The 23,026-nt window shown below is 39.7% G+C and overlaps 1 protein-coding gene across 2 annotated transcripts in view; it reads right to left on the bottom strand.

The window, feature by feature from the left end:
• Window positions 1–5,440: 5,440 nt before the first annotated feature.
• FER (FER tyrosine kinase) overlaps window positions 5,441–23,026 on the bottom strand; it is a 728,481-nt gene continuing 710,895 nt past the window's right edge. For both annotated transcript variants that reach the window (XM_053701530.1, XM_053701531.1), the window contains exons 19-20: window positions 20,569–20,691; window positions 5,441–6,979 (exon numbers count right to left, since the gene is read on the bottom strand). In XM_053701530.1, coding sequence (XP_053557505.1) covers window positions 6,837–6,979; window positions 20,569–20,691 — 266 coding nt within the window. In that variant the 3' untranslated portion in view covers window positions 5,441–6,836. The remainder of the gene's footprint in view (window positions 6,980–20,568; window positions 20,692–23,026) is intronic.

The raw sequence follows: 23,026 nt of genomic DNA, 5'->3' as shown, positions 1-23,026 counted from the left end.
TTTATAGCATATAGACAATCTGTCAACCACATTATCAGTTTGTTAAGACCGAGGGTTTATTATTTGCATGGCAAACCAACAAATGCTTTAAAAAGAATAAAGTGTATATAATGAATAAGAAAATTTATTTTATAAATGTGATATAAAAAAAATCAGTTGCCACAAAATGTGTTCTCCACACTACAATGTTTTTGTTTTTTAAGATGTGAACCTATAAGCAATACAGTACTTGATCATTTTAGAGAAATTTAACTTCATTGTTTTAGATAGCTCAGATATGCCAAATATCATGGGAATGGCAATGACATATGAGGATGAACAATGTAAGATCCCCAAAATGATAAACAATGACACATATAGAGTAATAAAGACTTAAACTGCAGGGCAAGGGCCACATCTGACCCACCATGGGTTTTTGTGAGGTCTTCAGTACCACTAAGCAGAAATCGGTAATTTGTTATTGAAAAAGCAGTCCCTTGCTCTCATTAGGTATATATAAGCTTGTGTAGTAACAAGCTTTGTAAATTTGATGTTAAATAATAATTTAACTAATTATCTGAGTAATTTTGAACTAAAATATGATTAAAATCAAATTTTATTTTGAGGCATAATCTTTATATTATATTTTGGCCCAGGGCTAATACTGCAAATAATAATGTCCCTTTGTGTGTGTATATATATATATATATATATATATATATATATATATATATATATATATATATATATATATATATATATATATAAATCTGTGCAGTCCTGTATTTCTATATAAAAGAATACATGTCAGGGTTGTTAAAGAAATGTTTTGCATAAGAACCCTGACATATGTATTTTTCATGTGTGTTCCTTTTTAAAGCGGCAATATAATACCCTACTGATTGGTAACATGTGCATGTCTGTCACACAGGGGCAGGCTTAAGAACCAATCAACTTCTGTATAATTCTCCAAAATCATCTCTAGAGTGGTGTAAAAGTAGCTGATCTCTGGGTAAAATTCATATGAAGGCAAACGATTTTTTAACATTCACAGATTGACTAATGTTTAGATAATTTTTAACCAGCGCTTTTGTACATATCTTGTTCAAATATGTACAGCAATAATTATTTAAGTAAGGCTGCAAACATCCAGTAATTCACTTATGCAAATATGTTAATGTATCCCATATATCAAAGCATTTGACACCGTCCCACACAACAAACTTATTCACAAAATGTATTGCCTTGGAATAGATGCTAAGATTGTTACGTGGGTAGAATGCTGGCTAAAAGATAGACGACAGAGGGTTTCAATTAATGGAGTACATTCAAATGAGGCATCAGTTACTAGTGGTGTTCCCCAAGGGTCAGTTCTTGGGCCTGTTTTGTTTAACATGTTCATAAGTGATATTGGAAGTGGGCTTAAGGGGAAGGTTTGCTTGTTTGCTGATGATACAAAAATTTGTAACAGGGTAGATGTTCCAGGAGGAGTTGATCAAATGAACTGTGATATTGATAAACTAGAGGACTGGTCAAATAAATGGGATCTGAAATTTAATATTACCAAGAGCAAAATTATGCATACAGGATCCAAAAACCCAAAGGCCAATTATAGTCTCAATGGTACATTACTGACTGTAATTAAAGAAGAAAGGGATTTGGGAATTATTATTTCAGATGATTTAAAATGTGGTACACAATGCCGCAGTGCAGCCAGCAAGGCCAGTCAAATGCTTGGTTGCATTGGAAGAGGTTTTAGTAGCAGAAATAGCAAGGTTCTTATGCCACTTTACAGATCATTAGTTAGACCAAATATGGAATACTGTGTACAGTTCTGGAGACCATATCTTCAGACAGATATAAATAAACTAGAAGCTGTCCAAAGGAGGGCTACTAAAATGGTACATGGTCTAAAATATAAAACATACAAAGAAAGACTCTATGATCTAAATATGTATAGTTTAGAGGATAGAAGGGAAAGAGGTGACATGATAGAAACCTTCAAATATATGAAGGGACTTAATAAAATAGAAACTGAAAGCATTTTTCACAAAAAAATAAATGCCAAAACAAGGGGTCACAATCTAAAGTTAGAGGGTAGTAGATTCAGGAGAAATTTGAGGAAGCATTTTTTTTACAGAAAGGGTGGTGGATTCATGGAATAAACTTCCATTTGAGGTGGTAAACACAAAGACTGTAAAGGAATTTAAAAATGCCTGGGACATGCATAAGGCTATCCTAAGGAAAAAGTAACATGTAATATGGGTAGACTTGATGGGCCTTTTTGGTTCTTATCTACCGTCAAATTCTATGTTTCTATGACTATGGGTAGAAGCATTATTAGCATAATTAGAAACAGAAGCAGAAAGCTTCTACATTTTTGTCCGCACAATTTTAACATTTAAGGTTGTTCTGATGTTATAGTATTCATTCCTTTTTAGTATTTAAAATGTCAAAGGTACACATACATTTTGCTTCAATGATCAAAATAGGAAACACCCTCTTATAAATATGTTTATTTCTTATTTTAAGAATATCTTTTTTTTTGCAATTATGGAAATGGTAGGCTACTTTTCTTGGTAAATTAACGGGAAAACAGTCTTCTCTTAATTAGCTACCATAGATAAACTGTTACTCAGTGGAAGATAACAGTAATTATAATAGATCAAAAGTTCTTATTGTCACCATAAGACTAAACAACTGAATAGCCAAATAATCTTGAGACTACATTGAATTCCAGAACATTTATTTTGACTTCAAGGGGGAAGAGATGCTCCCATATATTGAGGGAAGAACATTTGCTGAATGAACATACTCATGATGCGTCACTAATAGACATTTGATTCTGGCAGGAGTCTTCTTCCTTGTCTCAAGTAATGCAATACCAAGACTACCTACCACTGCATTCTTTTCTTCACTTTATGTGGCTGACATCTTTACACTTAAATAGTTGATTACTGACTACATCAAGAAACAGAACACTCTCTATAAAACTGGGGTACCTTTTCAATAAATACTAAGAGTACATATGAACTAGTTTCACATTCAAATACAGACTCAAGTCGCATTTCTAGATACTATTTAGCAATTCTCAGGCTGACGTGATTGCAATTCATACAGACTATGGGCCCTTTTTATAATTCTTTGTGCAGACAAGGATCTCACCAAGAGAACCTGTCTTCACACCTTTAGAGCCTCCAGAGCAGCACCAGCTGCTGGAACTTAAGTTTGCACAAGCAATCACTTGTGTAACCCCACCCCCTGCTCCCACATAACCAATTGTGCAAGAGCAGGGCTTGTCAGCCATCTTGTAAGAAAGAATCTGGATCGCCTGACATCCAAAACCTCTGAGGTTGCACACCGTTAAGAAGCAGTGATCATACGACTGGCATTTCTTAAATTTTGGTTGCAAGCTCCCTCATACAATGCACTAAATAGGACCAAAAGCTAATTAAAACAGCTTCAAAAATTTCTTTTAATAACTTTAGTATTGTGATTTATAAAAGAAGCCACAAAACTAAACGCTTTACTATTTGCCTTGAAGAGATAACTTTCCAATGTGAGGATAGACTATCTAGATAATTGCTCTGGAAGAATGTCTACAATATGTTAACTATGCTCTTTTAGATTAAAAAACAAACACTTTCTCCTGTCTATGACTACGGCCACACTGGGCCAAAACCGGTCAGACTTTTCCACTTGTCTCTCTTGCTGAGAGTTATCTACATGTTTTATCCTGAATCATTTCAATAAAATTTGCCTTTTATATATGGAACTGGAACCAAGTTGATTTTTTCTACCTACACTGGGACGTTTATGGATACTTTTTTGTTTTGCATTTTCTGTGGAGCACAGGGGCTCCACTTCCGCTCTTACGTCCTCACCGGCACGGATCACAGCTGACTGGGATGATTTCAGCTGACTGAGAAAGGCGTGCTGCACTGAGAGAGGCTGAGTAGTGTTAACGGCGTGTAAGCATTAAACTGCTGAGGTTTACTGAGGACTGAGCTACAGCTGGGAACTAGATCACAACTGGGTACCTTACCGTGAGTATGCCGCTTTGGGCTTGTCTGTGATATATGGAACTGAATTGTGTTGTAAGTAAGCCTGATTAACGCTACTGATGTACTCGAGCTGACAGGCTGCGATTATTACTCTTACAACTATATGTTTACAGGATCATCTGTCGTACCACTTTCTCCTATAAGTATATTAGCGGGCCATTCTGTGGGCATACTTTCTGTTTGTGCAGAGCCCCCCTTCTTATGGAAATAGTGGCTGACATTCAAAGTAACCGCTAAAAGACTGTACGTTTACAAAGCCCTATTAGAACCAAAAGGAAGGTCACATGACATGTTTGCCCTGATTGAGATTTTTTGAATACGCTGTACCGCAACCTGGTTTGCCTGCCTCTTGAGAATTATCCGGTATATATGTAAATCCTAGCACTCTACACCTAACACTACATGTCGCGAGGGTGACAGCCTCTCCTTGCACACAATACTACCCTGAACTTTCTTTTCGAGCAATACGGTTGCTCCTTTTACTTGACTTTCTCCTGGCTATTAAAAAACAATTGCAGTAAATAAAATGTTAATTTGTTTAAAAAAATATTTAGACTTAGGCTGTTATTCTAAAGCAAAACAACAGAAGTGCATTGCAATTAATGTCTATTCTATAATTTGGTCCACAAATAAGAGAACAACATGAGTTGCATTAGCTCTGTCCTTAATCTAATGCTCAAAAAACAAATATTAAACATAAGAGGAATTTTACCCCCCCCCAGGCGTTTAAATACACACAGGCTATAGTTTCAGTAAGCATCCTATACTATAATAGAAGTTGCTGTTTCTGGTGTATGCTGTTACAATGACAACTCAGTTGCTATAAGTGCCACGCAATTTACCGAAGACTACTGAGTTGGACTATACATTTGGTAAACAAAACAAGAAATTAATTTGTTGATATTACATAGATCATGAAAAAAGCATATTCCACTAGTCCAAATATTCTGCTTATATATGAGCAATTATGAATAAATAAGTTTTAAACAGAAAAAGCTAGAGATTAATATTTTAGAACATTCATGATATTATTAAGTTAGAATAATGGATGTAACATTACAATGAGTGGCTCTATATATGTATTTGGAAAGGAAGAAAAAAAAACCCCCAATATGATGCAATTAGTACTTATTGTCATTCATTATTTTGGCTCCATTACACTAATGCAGTCACATGATACTGGGTTCATAACACATCAGGTACCTCTAATCACTTTTTCCTTTAAATTCTTACACACACTGTAAGAAGCTTATATGTTGGCGGAATCTCTTAGCTACAATTCTGTAAGCATGCTAATAAGCCTAGATTAATTATATAGTTCATTAACAAACATATTTGCCCAATGAAATGTTACTACAACACAGACACATAAAAAACAAGTTAAAAGGACACTCAAGTCAAAATTAAAATTCATGATTCAGATAGAGCAGTCAATTTTAAACAACTTTCCAATTTACTTCCATTAACAAAATATGCACAGTCTTTTTATATTTACACTTTTTGAGTCACTATCTCCTACTGAGCATGTGCAAGAATTCACAGCATATACGTAAATGCATTTGTGATTGGCTGATGGCTGTCACATGATACAGAGGGAGTGGAAATAGACATAACTTTGCAATTTATTTAACAAAAATCTACTTCCCATTTAAAGTTGACTAAGTGCTATTGCATTGTCTTCTTATCATGCATTTGTTGATTATGCAAATCTACAGTGTTGACTGGTCCTTTAACTACAAATGTAGTAAACATTATTGCACCGTCAGAACATTCTAGTACTGAAACACAGAGTTTCTCTTTATAAATACAGTGCTAACATAATCAATCTGGTACTTTAAGTACACTATCACTTTGTCAGGGGAGTCCACTTTATCAGAGGTGGCAACTACTTTTTGTAAACTTTGTTAGTGTGATCGAGTTCTGCATGGGCTAAACATGAAGGAAGCTAACCTTGCACACATTTCATGTAACACCCATTTAGTGGTTCATATTTGAAGCTGGTGTTTTAATGCATAGTAAAAATAATTTACAAATATAATAATATTTTAGCAGAGGTAAGAGCTAATTAAGGTCCTAAAAGTAAGGATTGGACTTTACAGTTACCTTTCTCATATATTTAGCTCCCACAACACAGCAGGGATATATTACTGTTCTGCGGAGAAAGAAAAACGTGCAAATCCGGAAGAAAAAGGATTACGTTCCAACAATTAAGTAAAAAAAGCTTTTTTTCAGTTCCAGCCAGCTAAGAATATATTTTACACCACTTCCTAAAGTTTTCAGATTCTTTTCTTAATTTAAAAAAGACCCAAAAAACAAGTGCACACATACAAAAAAATACATAAAATAAAAAAGTTAACCAAATCATTGCACTGCATTAATAAGTGCATAGTACAGTGAAGATATCTACAAGTTAATGTTTTGCCAAAATGGTTTTAGTACAAGGAAAATCACGGAGGTCTCAGATGAGAACTGTGAACATAAAACTTCTTCCAAATACATTGTGTAGGAAAGGTTGCCGTAAAAAAACCCATAAGCATCACTACATATGTGCAAATTGTGGGACTTTTCTTTCTAATATGTACTATGTCATTTTGAGTACAGATTTTGTGGTTGTCTCAGAAAACACATTTTTTGGCATTTTTGTGAGTGCCTTTTAGGATATGAACTGACAAAGGCACATTTAGCTAAACTAAATATGGGAACTACAATAATATTTGGCAAACTTGCCATGATTTACAAATATACCAGGAAGAACTAACGAGCCGCAAAACAAGTCCATGACTGAAGTTGTTACTATGTTATTTTCTTTTTGATTACAGCAAGCTCTTTCTGCATTTCAATAAACTTGGGGCGGTTCTCAGGCTTGTATTCCCAGCACCTCTGCATTATTTTAAAAACTTCCTCTGGGCACTTCTGTGGAGCAGACATTCGGTAACCTATTGGACAAGAAAAGAAAGTTAGGATATAATTGCTCACTTCTCTGTATACAACCAACATATTAGTATGATACACAGCTAATTATACTATGGAATAGTAACAGATTTTATGTTCTTCAGATAAAGTTCTGCTGAGCTCAGCTGCAAAACATAATTTATTCTTACCTAATAAATTAATTTCTTTCTTGGTAGTGAGATTTCACGATCCTTACACTTGTGATTTACATCACCTGGCCACCAAGAGGAGGCAAATGCACTTTACTAGAGCTTTATATATAATCTCTCATACTTTCCCTTCTCTCCCAGTAGTATTTAAAGCCTAGGAAAGAAGTAAGCAGGACAGTAGGGCAAAGAGGTGAAAACTATCCGCCACGATGAACTACTTATTTTTTGGCTGGGTTTTTGGACTCTCACTACCAAGAAATCAATTAATTTATCAGGTAAGAATAACTTATGTATTCTTTCTAATGGTAGTAAGAGTCCAGAATCCTTACACTTGGGAACCAATACCAAATATGAGAAGTTCACAAAATGAATGAGTGGGAAAAAAAGGTAAGTCAGTTCCTAAGTACTAGGCACCTTTTTACCAAAAGAAGCCTCCACTAAGTCATACACATAAAAAAATTATAAAATTTAGTAAAAGTGTGAAGAGAAGACCAAGTCACAGCCTTGAAAATGTGTTTGACAGAAGTCTCATTCTTGAACGCCCAAGAAGTAGCAACTGAACGAGTAGAATGAGCAGTAATTCTGACCAGTGTATTTGGCCAGCTTCCAAGTAAGCTCCATCAATGACACTCATCAACCAGAAGGACAAAGATACAGCTGTGGGCTTATTGACCCTTGCGTTCCCCTGAAAATATAACAAACAAGCTAGAAGACTGCAGAAACTCCTTCATTGCTTGAAGATAAAACTTTAATGCCCGAACTACATCCAAATTATGAAATAACCTCTCCTGAGAAGACTTTGGATTAGGACACAAAGAAAGAACTATAATTTCCTGATTGATATTTTCCATAGAGAATACCTTAGGGAGAACATCTGATTTTGGTGTTAAGATGGCCTTATTCTGGTGAAATAACAAATAAGGAACTTCCCAAGAAAGTGCTGATAATTCTGAAACTCTACCTGCAAAAAAGATAGCCAACAAGAACAGAACTTTCTAGGAAAGTAGTTTGAGATCCAACTTATGCATAGTTTCAAAAGATGGATGTTGCAAAACCTTTAAAACCAAATTTAAACTCCATGGAGGAGTGGAAGACTTAAATACTGGTCTAATTGTATGTAAAGCCTGAACCAAGGGACAGACAACCTAGCTAATTTTCTATGTAAGACAGAAAGGGCCAAAATCTGACCCTTTAAGGAACTATCTGCAAGACCCTTATCTAAACCATCTTGTAAAAGCTGAAGAATACATGGAATTCGCACTGAACGACATGAATAACCCCGTTTAGAAAACCGAGTGAGATAGACCTTCCACACCTTGTGGTAAATCATTCTAGTAACCGGCTTAAGAGTCTGAATCAATGTCAATTTAAGAATCAAAGAAACATCTCTGCTACATTATCAACCTTTAAATCTCCTAGCAGTTAAATTGAGAGACTGAGAGGTTTTGTAAAAGAATGGACCCTGAAACAGATGATCTTATCTCAGAGGTTGAATCGCTGGACATCCTCACTAGATCCACAAATCAAGTCCTGTGAGGCCAAGCTGGAGCTATGAGAATGGCTGGAACCTTCTCTTGCTTGATATGTGCCACCACCCAGGGAAGAAGCATAATCAGAGCAAACAGGTATACTAGAATGTACTGCCAAGGAGCGGTTAAAGCGTCTATCTATTCGTTTGACCTTGAAACGTACTGGTGTAATTTGTGATTTAGGCGAGAAGCCATGAGGTCTCTCTCAAGTCCACCACCTGTTCAATACACTGTTGACAATCTCTTGATTGAGAGACCATTTCCCCCAAATGAAGAGTCTGACAACTCAAGTAATCTGCTTTCCAGTTGTCCACTCCTGAGATATAAATGGCTGAAATGGTACTCTGTGTTTCTGCCCATGACCAAATGTGAGAGACTTCCTGCATGGCTAGCAAGCTCCTTGTGTCCCCTTGATGATTGATGTATGCAACAGTTGTCACATTGTCCGATTGGAAACAAATAAAGAAGCAAACTCTTGTCTGAGGTGTGAAAGAACTCTTTAGGACGTTGATTATCCAATCATGTCTGTGAAGAAACCAAAGTAACTTCTCTGTGTGAGATATTGCAAAAGGTAAAGATGGAGCTTGAACCAAAATATCATCCAGGTACGGAGCTACCGCTACACCCTGGAGACAAATTATAGACTGAAGAGCTCCCAGTACCTTGGTGAAAATTTTGGGACCAGAAGTCAACCCGAAAGGAAGTGAAACAAACTGGTAATGTTTGTTTAGGAAGGCAAAACAGAGAAACTGATGATGGGCCGGATGAATAGGAATGTGAAGGTAGGCATCCTTCAGATCTATTTTTGACATGAATTGTCCCTGAAGATTTTAAATCCAATATTGGGCGAAAAGTATTTTTTCTGAAAAATAAAAAGGTTTGGGAAAAAAACAAAATTTATGCTTACCTGATAAATTTCTTTCTTTTGCGATGTACCGAGTCCACGGTTTCATCCTTACTTGTGGGATATTATCCTTCCCAACAGGAAGTGGCAAAGAGAGCACCCACAGCAGAGTGTCTATATAGCTCCCCCATAACTCCACCCCCCAGTCATTCGACCGAAGGCCAAGGAAGAAAAAGGAGAGACTATAAGGTGCAGAGGTGACTGAAGTTTTCAATAAAAAATACTATCCGTCTTGAATAGACAGGGCGGGCCGTGGACTCGGTACATCGCAAAAGAAAGAAATTTATCAGGTAAGCATAAATTTTGTTTTCTTTTGCAAGATGTACAGAGTCCACGGTTTCATCCTTACTTGTGGGATACCAATACCAAAGCTTTAGGACACAGATGAAGGGAGGGACAAGACAGGAACCTAAACGGAAGGCACCACTGCTTGCAAAACCTTTCTCCCAAAAATAGCCTCCGAAGAAGCAAAAGTATAAAATTTGTAAAATTTGGAAAAGGTATGAAGCGACGACCAAATCTGTTCAACAGAAGCATCATTATTAAAAGCCCATATGGAAGCCACCGCTCTAGTGGAGTGAGCTGCAATTCTTTCAGGAGGCTGCTGTCCAGCAGTCTCATAAGCCAAACGGACGATGCTTTTCAGCCAAAAGGAAAGAGAGGTAGCCGTAGCCTTTTGACCTCTACGCTTTCCAGAATAGACAACAAACAAAGATGTTTGACAAAAATCTTTGGTTGCCTGCAAATAAAACTTCAAAGCACGAACCACGTCCAAGTTGTGCAACAGACGTTCCTTCTTAGAAGAAGGATTAGGAGACAGAGAAGGAACAACAATTTCCTGATTGATATTCCTGTTAGTAACAACCTTAGGGAGGAACCCAGGTTTGGTACGCAAAACCACCTTATCAGCATGGAAAACAAGATAAGGCGAGTCACATTGTAACGCAGATAGTTCAGAAACTCTTCGAGCTGAAGAGATATCAACTAGAAACAGAACTTTCCAAGATAGAAGCTTAATATCTATGGAATGCATGGGTTCAAATGGAATCCCCTGAAGAACTTTAAGAACTAAATTTAGACTCCATGGCGGAGCAACAGGTTTAAACACAGGCTTGATTCTAACTAAAGCCTGACAGAAAGCCCGAACGTCTGGGACATCTGCCAGACGCTTGTGCAATAGAATAGACAAAGCAGATATCTGTCCTTTTAAGGAACTAGCTGGCAATCCTTTCTCCAATCCCTCTCGGAGAAAAGACAAAATCCTAGGAATCCTGATCTTACTAAATGAGTAACCTTTGGATTCGCACCAAAAAAGATATTTACGACATATCTTATGATAGATTTTCCTGGTGATAGGCTTTCGACCTGAATCAAGGTATCTATGACCGATTCAGAGAAACCCCGCTTTGATAAAATCAAGCGTTCAATCTCCAAGCAGTCAGTTGCAGAGAAATTAGATTTGGATGCTTGAACGGACCTTGAATCAAAAGGTCCTGCCTCAGTGGCAGAGACCCTGGTGGCAGAGATGACATGTCCACCAGGTCTGCATACCAAGTCCTGCGTGGCCACGCAGGTGCTATCAAAATCACCGAAACTCTCTCCTGTTTGATTCTGGCAATCAAACGCGGAAGGAGAGGAAATGGTGGAAACACATAAGCCAGGTTAAAGACGAGGGTACTGCTAGAGCATCTATCAGTACTGCCTGAGGATCCCTTGACCTGGACCCGTAACGAGGAAGTTTGGCGTTCTGACGAGACGCCATCAGATCCAATTCTGGTGTCCCCCATAACTGAACCAGTTGAGCAAACACCTTCGGATGAAGTTCCCACTCCCCCGCATGAAAAGTCTGACGACTTAGAAAATCCGCCTCCCAGTTCTCTACCCCTGGGATATAGATTGCTGATAGATGGCAAGAGTGAGACTCTGCCCATCAGATTATCCTGGAAACTTCTATCATCGCTAAGGAACTCCTTGTCCCCCCCTGATGATTGATTTAAGCCACAGTCGTGATGTTGTCTGACTGAAATCTGATGAATCTGGCCAAAGCCAGCTGATTCCACGCCTGAAGAGCATTGAATATCGCTCTTAATTCCAGAATATTTATCGGTAGGAGGGACTCCTCCTGAGTCCACAAACCCTGTTCTTTCAGGGAATTCCAGACTGCACCCCAGCCCAGAAGGCTGGCGTCCGTCGTCACTATGACCCATGCTGGCCTGCGGAAACGCATTCCCTGGGACAGGTGATCCTGAGACAACCACCAAAGAAGAGAATCTCTGGTCTCCTGATCCAGACTTATCTGAGGAGATAAATCTGCATAATCCCCATTCCACTGACTGAGCATGCATAGTTGCAGTGGTCTGAGGTGTAAGCGAGCAAACTGAACTATGTCCATTGCTGCTACCATTAGTCCGATTACCTCCATACACTGACGGCCGAGGAATGGAATGAAGAGCTCGGCAGGTGGCTAGAATCTTTGATTTCCTGACCTCCGTCAGAAATATTTTCATGTCCACCGAGTCTATCAGAGTCCCTAGGAATGAAACTCTTGTGAGAGGGGAAAGAGAACTCTTTTTTACGTTCACCTTCCACCCATAAGATCTTAGAAAGGCCAACACGAAGTCCGTGTGAGACTTGGCTAGTTGAAAAGTCGACGCTTGAATTAGAATGTCGTCTAGATAAGGCGCCACTGCTATGCCCCGCGGCCTTAAGACCGCCAGAAGGGACCCTAGCACCTTTGTGAAAATTCTGGGAGCCGTGGCCAACCCAAAGGCAAGAGCCACAAACTGGTAATTCTTGTCCAGAAAGGCAAACCTGAGGAATTGGTGATGATCTTTGTGGATAGGAATGTGTACATACGCATCCTTTAAGTCCACGGTAGTCATATATTGACCCTCCTGGATCATTGGTAAAATAGTCCGAATGGTCTCCATCTTGAAGGATGGGACTCTGAGGAATTGGTTTAGGATCTTGAGATCTAGGATTGGTCTGAAGGTTCCCTCTTTTTTGGGAACCACAAACAGATTGGAGTAGAACCCCTGCCCCTGTTCCGTTTTTGGAACTGGGCAGATCACTCCCATGGTAAATAGATCTTCTACACAGCGTAAGAACGCCTCTCTTTTTGTCTGGTTTACAGACAATTGAGAAAGATGAAATCTCCCCCTTGGAGGAGAATCTTTGAACTCTAGAAGATACCCCTGGGTTACGATTTCTACAGCCCAGGAGTCCTGAACGTCTCTTGCCCAAGCCTGAGCAAAGAAAGAAATTCTACCCCCTACTAGATCCGCTCCCGGACCAGGGGCTACCCCTTCATGCTGTCTTGGTGGCAGCAGCAGACTTCTTGGCCTGTTTACCTTTGTTCCAAGCCTGGTTAGGTTTCCAGACTGGTTTGGATTGAGCAAAATTCCCCTCTTGCCTTGCAGCAGGGGAAGAGGAAGTGGGACCACCTTTGAAGTTTCGAAAGGAACGAAAATTATTTTGTTTGGTCCTCAACTTATTTGACTTATCCTGAGGGAGGGCATGACCCTTCCCTCCAGTGATATCAGAAATGATCTCTTTCAGTTCAGGGCCGAATAGGGTCTTACCCTTGAAAGGGATGGTCAAAAGCTTAGATTTTGATGACACATCATCTCTTTCACTTTACCCTTCCTACTTAGAGCCGGCAAAGAGAATGACTGGGGGGTGGAGTTCAGGGGGGAACTATATAGACAGCTCTACTGTGAGTGTTCTCTTTGCCACTTCCTGTTGGGAAGGATAATATATATATACCGTGGACTCGGTACATCTTGCAAAAGAAAAACTTTTCTTGATTTTTTTTTTTTTTTAACAGGACCGGAGTGATGACTCCCATATCCTCATTGTAGAAAAGCCATTCTCTTCTCTTGCTTTTTTGAAGATTTGAGCCAAAGTGCATAGGTATCACCAGCATCTGAACAATGGACCCTCTCTTCTGGGAACTATCCACTGAGGGTTTTAACAAAACTCTTCTAAAACCTCTTTCTCCTTGATGGGGCAAAGAACTACTGTGAGAAAAGGGGGAGTAGAAGGGATATATATAAAGCTAAGGTAGGGTGTCTGTCTACTCCTGGTGCCCAGGTGATGTAATTCCAAAGTGTAAAGATTGTGGACTCTCACTAAGATTAGAACGAAACTGTTTTATATTTACGCTGTAACATCACATGACAATGGATAATTGTTTATGTTGCATTTTACAAAGGGTAGATTTCTAATTTAGATATCAAACACATTTGGACATTTATTTTCTTCTACATTTACCCAATAGCTAAAGATTTCTAAAGGGAACATGTTAGTGGCAGGTTTCTGAGTAAACAAATCCAATAGAGTTTAGACACGTTAGGGTGTCGCAGCCTTCAAATAAAGGTTTCTCTCAATTTTAAATGGGGTAAAAAAGAAACTAGTGTATTTTAATACTGAAGTGTTTTGTTCTACTTATTTAAAAAAAAAAGAAAAAAAAAAAAAAAGAAGACAATAATACAAGGGCTTTCTCCCAAGCAAAACAGTTGGAAAAACATAAATTATGATTTGCCAGATAATTTCCTTTCCTTCTGTATGGGAAGAGTCCACAGTTGCATTCCTTACTTGTGGGAAATACAGAACCTGGCCACCAGGAGGAGGCAAAGACACCCCAGCCAAAGGCTTAAATACCTCCCCCACTTCCTCATAACCCCAGTCATTCTGCCGAGGGAACAAGGAACAGTAGGAGAAACATCAGGGTGAAAAAGGTGCCATAAGAATAAATTTAAATTTAGGGCCGCCCATCGGAGAACACGGGCGGGAGCTGTGGACTCTTCCCATACAAAAGGAAAGGAAATTATCTGGTAAGCATAATTTATGTTTTCCTTCTTAATATGGGAAGAGTCCACAGCTGCATTTCTTACTTGTGGGAAACATATACCCAAGCTCTAGAGTACACAGAATGCTAAAAAAAGAGAGGCAGACCCTAATCTGAGGGCACCACAGCCTGCAAAACCTTTCTCCCAAAGGCTGCTTCAGCAGAAGCAAAAACCTCAAACTTGTAAAATTTGGAAAAAGTATGTAAGGAGGACCAGGTAGCTGCCTTACAAATCTGATCCATAGAGGCCTCATTTTTGAAGGCCCAAGAGGAAACCATTGCTCTCGTAGAATGAGCCGTAACCCTCAGAGGAGGCTTATGTCCCGCTGACTCTATGCTAAACGGATGACATACTCAGCCAAAAAGATAAGGAAGTTTGTCTAAATTCCATCGTGGCCTGAAGATAGAACTTCAAGGCACAAATCACATCCAGAATTACGATATAAACGTTCCTTCGATGAAGAAGGATTAGTCCATAAGAAAGGAAGCACAATCTCTTGATTGATGTTGCAAAATGACGCAACCTTAGGAAGAAAACCTAACTTGGTTCGTAGAACAGCCTTATCAACATGGAAAGCCAGATAAGGAGGGACGCATTGCAAGGAAACATTCACAGATACTCTGTACGCAGAAGCTATAGCCATTAGAAGAGGAACCTTCCTAGACAACAATTTATTGTCTACTTCATGCATAGGCTCCAACGGAGCCCGTTGCAAAACTTTAAGAACAAGATTTAAACTCCAAAGAGGAGCATTAGATCTAAACACACGACTGATCCTAGCAGAGCCTTAACAAAGGACTGCACATCTGGTGGCTAGGCGAACCTCTTGTGCATTAACACAGACAGGGCCAAAAACTGTTCCCTCAGGGGACCTGCAGAAAAGCCCTTTTCCAGTTCATCCTGGAGAACAGAATAAGTAGGTCCTCCACAACGTATGATAAATGCAACGAGCAACCAACTTACGAGCTCGAATGAGAGTAAAAATAACTCTCTCAGAAAATCCTCTCTTGACTAGGACTAAGCGGACAATCTCCACGCAGTCAGCTTCAGAGAATCTAGACATTAATGAACAAAGAGACCTTGGTCAGCAGATCCGAGACAAGGTAACTTCCACGGAGGAGATGAGGACATCACCACTAGTTCGGCGAACCATATCCTTCACGGCCAAGTCACTGACGCCTGCTTGATTTGAGCCACTACACTAGAATGCAGTGGTAACGGCCGAAAAGATAAATTAGATTGAACCTTCAAGGCACCGCTAATGTATCAGTTAGCTCCACCTGAGGATCCCTGTACCTCGACCCATATCTGGGTAGCTTGGTATTGACAGCTGAAATTAAATGAGAGTAGGGGGGAGGGGGCTGAGTATACTATAAGCAGGAGGTCACTATATTAAGGCAAATAGCCAAAAATTGTGTAATGTAAATATAACAACTTTGACACCCTGCCACAGATTATGAGTAATAGAACAGAACACAACTAACAAAATAATTGTAAAAGAAGTATGGATAGAAAACTCAAATGGGTGTCTTAAATTTATAACTGAGCCCAATATACAATCACACAAATGAAACTAAAATTATTAAATCATTCACACACTAAAGTTTATTAATAAATTAAATTAAACCACACACACAATAGCTTGAGCTGAAAAATTAAAAACACATTAACCCAGGTTGAACTATTGATCTGCTTTATCAATAAAAATTATTACATGAGTAATAGTCTAGCCAGCAGCATATATAACAAAAATAATAGCTAAGCCCTTACAATCCGAGGGCTAATTATAATTCGTTTTACAAGTAAATATGCTGCTGGACATTTTTCAAATGAATATGGCTCTTAGGACAACTAGGGTGAGCAATTAAAAAAAGGGAAAGACTAAGCTTATCCCAGAGGACCCCAAGCTCAAGCTATTGCGTGTGTGGTTTAATTTAATTTATTAATAAACTTTAGCTTGGTATTGAGACTTCATAAGATCCTCCTCTTGCAAATCTCCGCAAATACCCGCGATGGAGAGACCATTCCCCCAGATGAAAGAATTGTCTGCTGAGGAAAATCACTTTCTAGTTGTCCACTCCCGAAATGTGGATCGCTGACAGTGAACAAACGTGGGTTTCAGCCCACTCTAGAATCCAAGATACTTCCCTCATAGCTAGGAAACTTCTCATTCTCCCCTGATGGCAGATGTAAGCCACCGAGGTTATATTGTCAGATTGGAATCTGATAAACTGGGACAAACCCAGCAGAGGCCAAGCCTTCAGAGCATTGTATATTGCCTGAAGATCCAAAATGAGATTGGGAGTCCAAATGCCCTGTGCCTTCCTGGCGCCCCAACCAGCTCCCCATCCTGACAGACTCGCAACCATAGTCACAATCACCCAGGATGGTCTTAAGACGTACGTCCCTTAGGACAAGTGATATGGACAAAAATACCAAGAGAGCGGTTCTCTCGATCGGATGTCCAGAGAAATCTGTTGAGACAGATCTGATGATCGCTGTTCCACTGCTTCAGCATGCACAGTAGCAACAGCCTGAGGTGAAACCTGGCAAAGAAATGATGTCCATGCTGGACACCATGAGACCAATCACCTCCATACACCGAGCCACAGATGACTTTAAGGACGTCTGAAAAGCAAGACATGTTGAAGCTAGCTTGCAACGTCTCTGCTCTGTTAGAATATTTCCATTCTAATACAATACACATGAATGCTTTCCTGGTACTTGATACAAGAGAACTCTCTATCTTCCATCCATGGGATCGAAGAAGACAGAGGAGAGATTCCAAATGGACCACTCTTCGAAAAATTTCCTGCAATAAACTGGAAGTGCTAGTCCAGGAACGCAAACCGTAGGAACTGGAAGTGGTCCTTGAGGATTGGTACGTGAAGGGAGCTTCCTTCAGATCTATCGTGGTCATGAACTGCCCTTCTTGGACGAGGGTAAGAATGGACCTATTGTCTCCATCTTAAACAAAGGGATATTTAAAACCTTATTTAAGCACTTTAGGTCCAGAATCAGACGAAAAATTCCCTCCTCCTTCGCGACCACGAAAAGATTTGAATAGTATCTCAAACCTCTCACTTTGTTAGGCACCGGGACAATAACTACTAAGAGGACAGATCTCGTACACACCTCAGAAAGGCTTCCCTCCTTTCTGGTCAGGAAAACAGGAGAGAGAGAGGAGGAATCTGCCCTTGGGTGGCTGAGACTTGAAACTTATCTTGTAACCCTGAGCTATGACCTCGTGGACCCATGGATCCTCACATCCCTGAACCAAGTGACTAAAAGAGCGACAGACTGCCCCCTACACGATCCAGAAGAGGAACAGGGACTGCCCATTCATGCAGACTTAGAGTCAGCAGGCTTCTTGCTCTGCTTGGATTTATTCCAGGACTGAGCTGGCTTCCAAGAGCTCTTGTTTTGCTCTGGCCTAGCGGGGCTGCTGACATATGCTTTATCAGAACGAAAAGATAAAGATAAAATTAGACTAGTTCATATTCTCTTGCGGTAGGAGGGTCCCCTTGCCCCCTGTGACCGTGGAGATAATTGAGACCAGGCCTGGACAAAACAAAATGATTCCCTGAAAGGGGAGGGAAAGAAGTCTAGACTTAGAAGTCATATCCACAGACCATGACTTCAGCCAGCGGCCGATGGGCCTGAACAGAAAAAGCTGAAGCTGTAGCATTCAGACGAATAATCTGCATATTAGCATCACAGATAAAAGAATTTGCCTCAAGGCCTAAATTCTTTCCTGAAGAACGTCGACGGGGCCCTTCCCTTCGATCAAATCCGTAAGGAGTCGCACCAATAGGTAACTGCTCCAGCAACCGAGGCAACAGCCACTGCATGTTGAAAAACACATATTCTGTATGTTGAAACATCCTTAACAGAGTTTCCATCTTTTATCCATGGGCTCCTAAAATGAAGAGCTATCCTCAAGAGCAGTAGTAGTACGTTTAGCAAGGGCGAGGATAGCGCCATCCCTTTTAAGGACGGAACCTCACAACTCCATGGAGAGTCCAGGACCGGGAACAATTTGTTAAAGGGAGAAGAGGGGAAAAAGGAATCCAATCCTGTCCCATTCATTCTTAATAATGTTCACCATATAACAGGAGCAGGGAAGGATAAGGTACCACCCTGTCCTCAAACTCTATCCAATTTAAGAATCAAAGGTTTATCAGGCAATTTGGCCCCTGGAACATCTGAATTCGCCAAAAACTTCCTTTAGAAGAAAGTGCAAATTCCTAAAATTAAAGTTTGGTTCCTCCACAGCCGGAGGTTTAGAGGCAGCAGACTCCGACCCAGAATGTTCATACTCTGAAGTCTCAGAAAGAACTACATCCTCGGATAACCGTATCAGTGAAATCCAATAAAATGTATCTGATTTACTCTGGGAAGGAGCTTGCGGTTGGCAAGGCAAAGTAAAGCATTAAAGGCAGCAGACACCGCCGTCTGAACTGCGCAGTAATGTCTGGTGAAAAAAAGGCCCCCTCCAGATGGAGGATCAGCAATGCTACAGGAAACTGCATGTGTAGAGAGAAGGTTGTAGGGTATGCACCTCACTGGACGACAACTCCTCAGAGGTGGACGGCTCAGTGGTATCAAACATGTTTGATATTATCACATTATCAAAACATATGGAACATAATTGAGAGGGCGGATCTAAGGATCTAAGGTCTCCTCACAATATAAACAGTAATTACTCTTTAGGAATAGAAGTACCCTCTAAAGTAACAGAATCCTCTGTCGCTAGTGCAATAAGCAGAGAACTATAGAAAATAAAACAATCTTATTTTATTCACAAAAAGCAGCACCCTTATACCCCAATGCTGGGGAATTCCCTATCTCCTTTGACCCAGACAGTACAGAGATTTATGACTCCTCTCTGATAAACATCCAGTCAGGAAAGAGGGAATGAAAACTGCGCAATGCAGGACCGTCTCTGCTATGAGAACAAGCAGCCTATGAGCCCATAACATCTCACACATAAAAGCAGCATAAAATTAAAAACACATATAAGATTATTCCCTAATGTTCAATAATCTCCCTCAGGAGATATAAACCCTTGAATCTATACAGATAAAAGGAGTCACACTGTGACCCTGTCTTCTTGCGTTATCATACATATATAAAAAAATAAACGATCTTACCAGAATCTATGCCGTGGAACAGTAACATGGCCCTTCAAGTGTGAAAGATAGTAGCGTTGCTTCTGACATGGACTTGAGAGAAGAAAGCAGGCAGCGAAACTCGTCAACGTTGATTGCCTATGGAGCTGTTAATATGAGTCGGGATGGTTTTGGAGAAAGACTCTCCCTGCATCTCCGGACTCTAACTTTCATCCATGCTCTCACTGAGAGGCTGACAGGACTACTTAAAACTCCAGTCCCATCTCGAAGAGTACTACCCTCCATAAGAGACTACTCCAAATCTTCTCTGCCAACCTCCTGTGACGAAAGGCTAAGAATGACTGGGGTTATGAGGAAGTGTGTGTGTGTGTGTGTGTGTGTGTGTGGGGGGGGTGTATTTAAGCCTTTGGCTGGGGTGTCTTTGCCTCCTCCTGGTGGCCAGGTTCAGTATTTCCCACAAGTAAGGAATGCAGCTGTGGACTCTTCCCATATTAAGAAGGAAACAACAACATAAAAGACCATAAAAATAAGATTGCAATTAGTTTAGTATAGTTTTATAAATAGTGGACAAAATAAACTTTTTTTCTTAAAAAAAATCCTTCTGATGAATTTATTTAGTGTAAAAAAACAATAAGCTTTTCACAGGCAAAAAATAAGATCTAGTATAAAATGTGGAAAAAAGCTAATCAGTAAAAAATGTGTACAGTGTATGCATATACTAGTCTGTGATTGGCAGGTGGCTCTCAAATGATACAGACGGCCGGCAAAATTGGGAGAAAAAAAAATTCAGAACAAAAAAATCTACTGCTTATTTGAAATTCATGGTAAGAGTTATTGCATAGTGTTTTTATTATGCATTTGTTACCTGTGCAATTCTACTGTATTTAATGATCCTTTAAGATAAGGTAATGATTATACTCCAACTATTTGCCTCTAAAAATGATATCTATTTAAACCCCATAGAAAATCTATTTTCCCTATGCTACACTATTAAATAACTTGGCTTTACCCTTTTCTACTTGTTCTCGAGCTTGTTGATTTGTCATTCCAGGGTATGGACATACTCCCAAACTGAAGGTTTCCCACAGAAGGATGCCAAAACTCCACACATCACTCTCGGAGCTGTACCGGCCTGAAGGATAAAAAACAAGAGAAAATTTAATAGATTTATCCCAGACAGACAGTGACTACAGTAAAATAAAGAAAAACAATTACCAGAAAAATAGCTTGGTCTCAAATGAAATCAAGAGCTTAGCATACTAATACTGGGATTTGTGGAAACCATAATGTTCTAGTATATTTCTCAAACAGCCAAACAGGTTAAATATTTTAATGAAAGAAAATAGAATTCAGATCAATTTCTTCATATTCACAGTTTTGTTATATGGAGACAGGCCATATTTTGGGATATTCCTATATATGAAAAATCAACTGACACTAATTGACTTGCCCATGTCCACACAGGGTTATTCTTAAATCTGTCAGAAAAGGGCAGTATAGATTTAGTCTTACAAGGGACACAGAATTGTTTGGCTACATTTTCCCTAGGAAGAATCCAGGACCAAAATCCAAACTTCAGAAACTCTGTGAATCAACTCCACCAATACCCTATTAAGGATATACAAGATTGTTAAGCAGCCCCCACCAGGATATTTACCTCAATCACTAGAAAGGTGGGAAAGAGAATTAGGTGTAATAATTTTACCTCTACGGGCCTCTATTATTTTCTTAAATACCACGTACTGCTCAGTTTCTGCTACGATGCTTAAAAATAATTTTTAAATATTGCATGGGTAGTACTTTACCCCTCACAAGCTTCCTAGACTATACCCCCAGAAAGAGTAACAGATGCTGGTGATGTTGGAGCACATCCTTAATTGGAATGCATGAATGAAGGTACAGTTCTTTGTTTACATAAGGTTCATAATATACTGTCATGCACATTACATGCCATCACTTTGAAACCTGGAAAAGTAGTGCAGATACATAATAAAACAAATCATGTATATGAGATGATGTTGATGTGGTAGATTGGAGTAGGTCAGACTCAGAGTAATGTGGGCTGAGTTTAGAAGAAGTAATAAAAACAGAATTTATGTTTACCTGATAAATTTCTTTCTCCTACGGTGTATCCGGTCCACGGCTTCATCCTTACTTGTGGGATATTCTCAATCCCTACAGGAAGTGGCAAAGAGAGCACACAGCAAAGCTGTTCATATAGCTCCCCTCAGGCTCCGTCCCCCGTCATTCGACCGACGGTTAGGAGAAAAAGGAGAACCATAGGGTGCAGTGGTGACTGTAGTTTATAAAAATAAATTTAAACCTGACTAAAATGCCAGGGTGGGCCGTGGACCGGATACACCGTAGGAGAAAGAAATTTATCAGGTAAACATAAATTCTGTTTTCTCCTACATTGGTGTATCCGGTCCACGGCTTCATCCTTACTTGTGGGAACCAATACCAAAGCTTTAGGACACGGATGAAGGGAGGGAACAAGTCAGGTAACCTAAACGGAAGGCACCACTGCTTGCAAAACTTTTCTCCCAAAAATAGTCTCCGAAGAAGCAAAAGTATCGAATTTGTAAAATTTGGCAAATGTATGCAGTGAAGACCAAGTCGCTGCCTTACAGATCTGTTCAACAGAAGCCTCATTCTTGAAAGCCCAAGTGGAAGCCACAGCTCTAGTAGAGTGAGCTGTAATTCGTTCAGGAGGCTGCCTTCCAGCACTCTCATAAGCCAACCGGATGATGCTTTTCAGCCAGAAAGACAGAGGTCGCAGTCGCCTTTTGACCTCTCCTCTTACCAGAATAGACGACAAACAAGGACGAAGTTAGTCTGAAATCTAGTTGCTTTTAGGTAAAACTTCAAAGCACGAACCACATCGAGATTGTGTAACAGACGTTCCTCGTTAGAAGCTGGGTTAGGACACAGAGAAGGAACAACTATTTCCTGGTTAATATTCTTATTGGAAACCACTTTTGGAAGAAAACCAGGTTTGGTACGTAAAACGACCTTATCTGTATGAAACACCAGATAGGGTGAATTACACTGCAAAGCAGACAATTCAGAAACTCTTCTAGTGGAAGAGATAGCAACCAAAACCAAAACTTTCCAAGATAGTAACTTAATATCTATGGAATGTAGAGGTTCAAACGGAACCCCCTGAAGAACTGAAAGAACTAGATTTAGACTCCATGGAGGAGCCACAGGTCTGTAGACAGGCTTGATTCTGACTAAAGCCTGCACAAACTCCTGAACATCTGGCATTGCTGCCAGATGTTTGTGTAACAAAACAGACAGAGCTGATATCTGTCCTTTTAAGGAACTAGCTGACAAACCTTTCTCCAATTCTTCTTGGAGAAAAGCTAAAATCCTTGGAATCCTAATCTTACTCCATGAGTAACCCTTGGATTCGCACCAACAAAGATATTTCCGCCATATCTTATGGTAAATTTTCCTAGTGAAAG

The sequence above is a fragment of the Bombina bombina genome, chromosome 2 (assembly GCF_027579735.1).
Source record: "Bombina bombina isolate aBomBom1 chromosome 2, aBomBom1.pri, whole genome shotgun sequence".
NCBI classification, from domain to species: Eukaryota; Metazoa; Chordata; class Amphibia; order Anura; family Bombinatoridae; genus Bombina; species Bombina bombina.
This window is presented reverse-complemented; position numbering and strand designations above follow the sequence as displayed.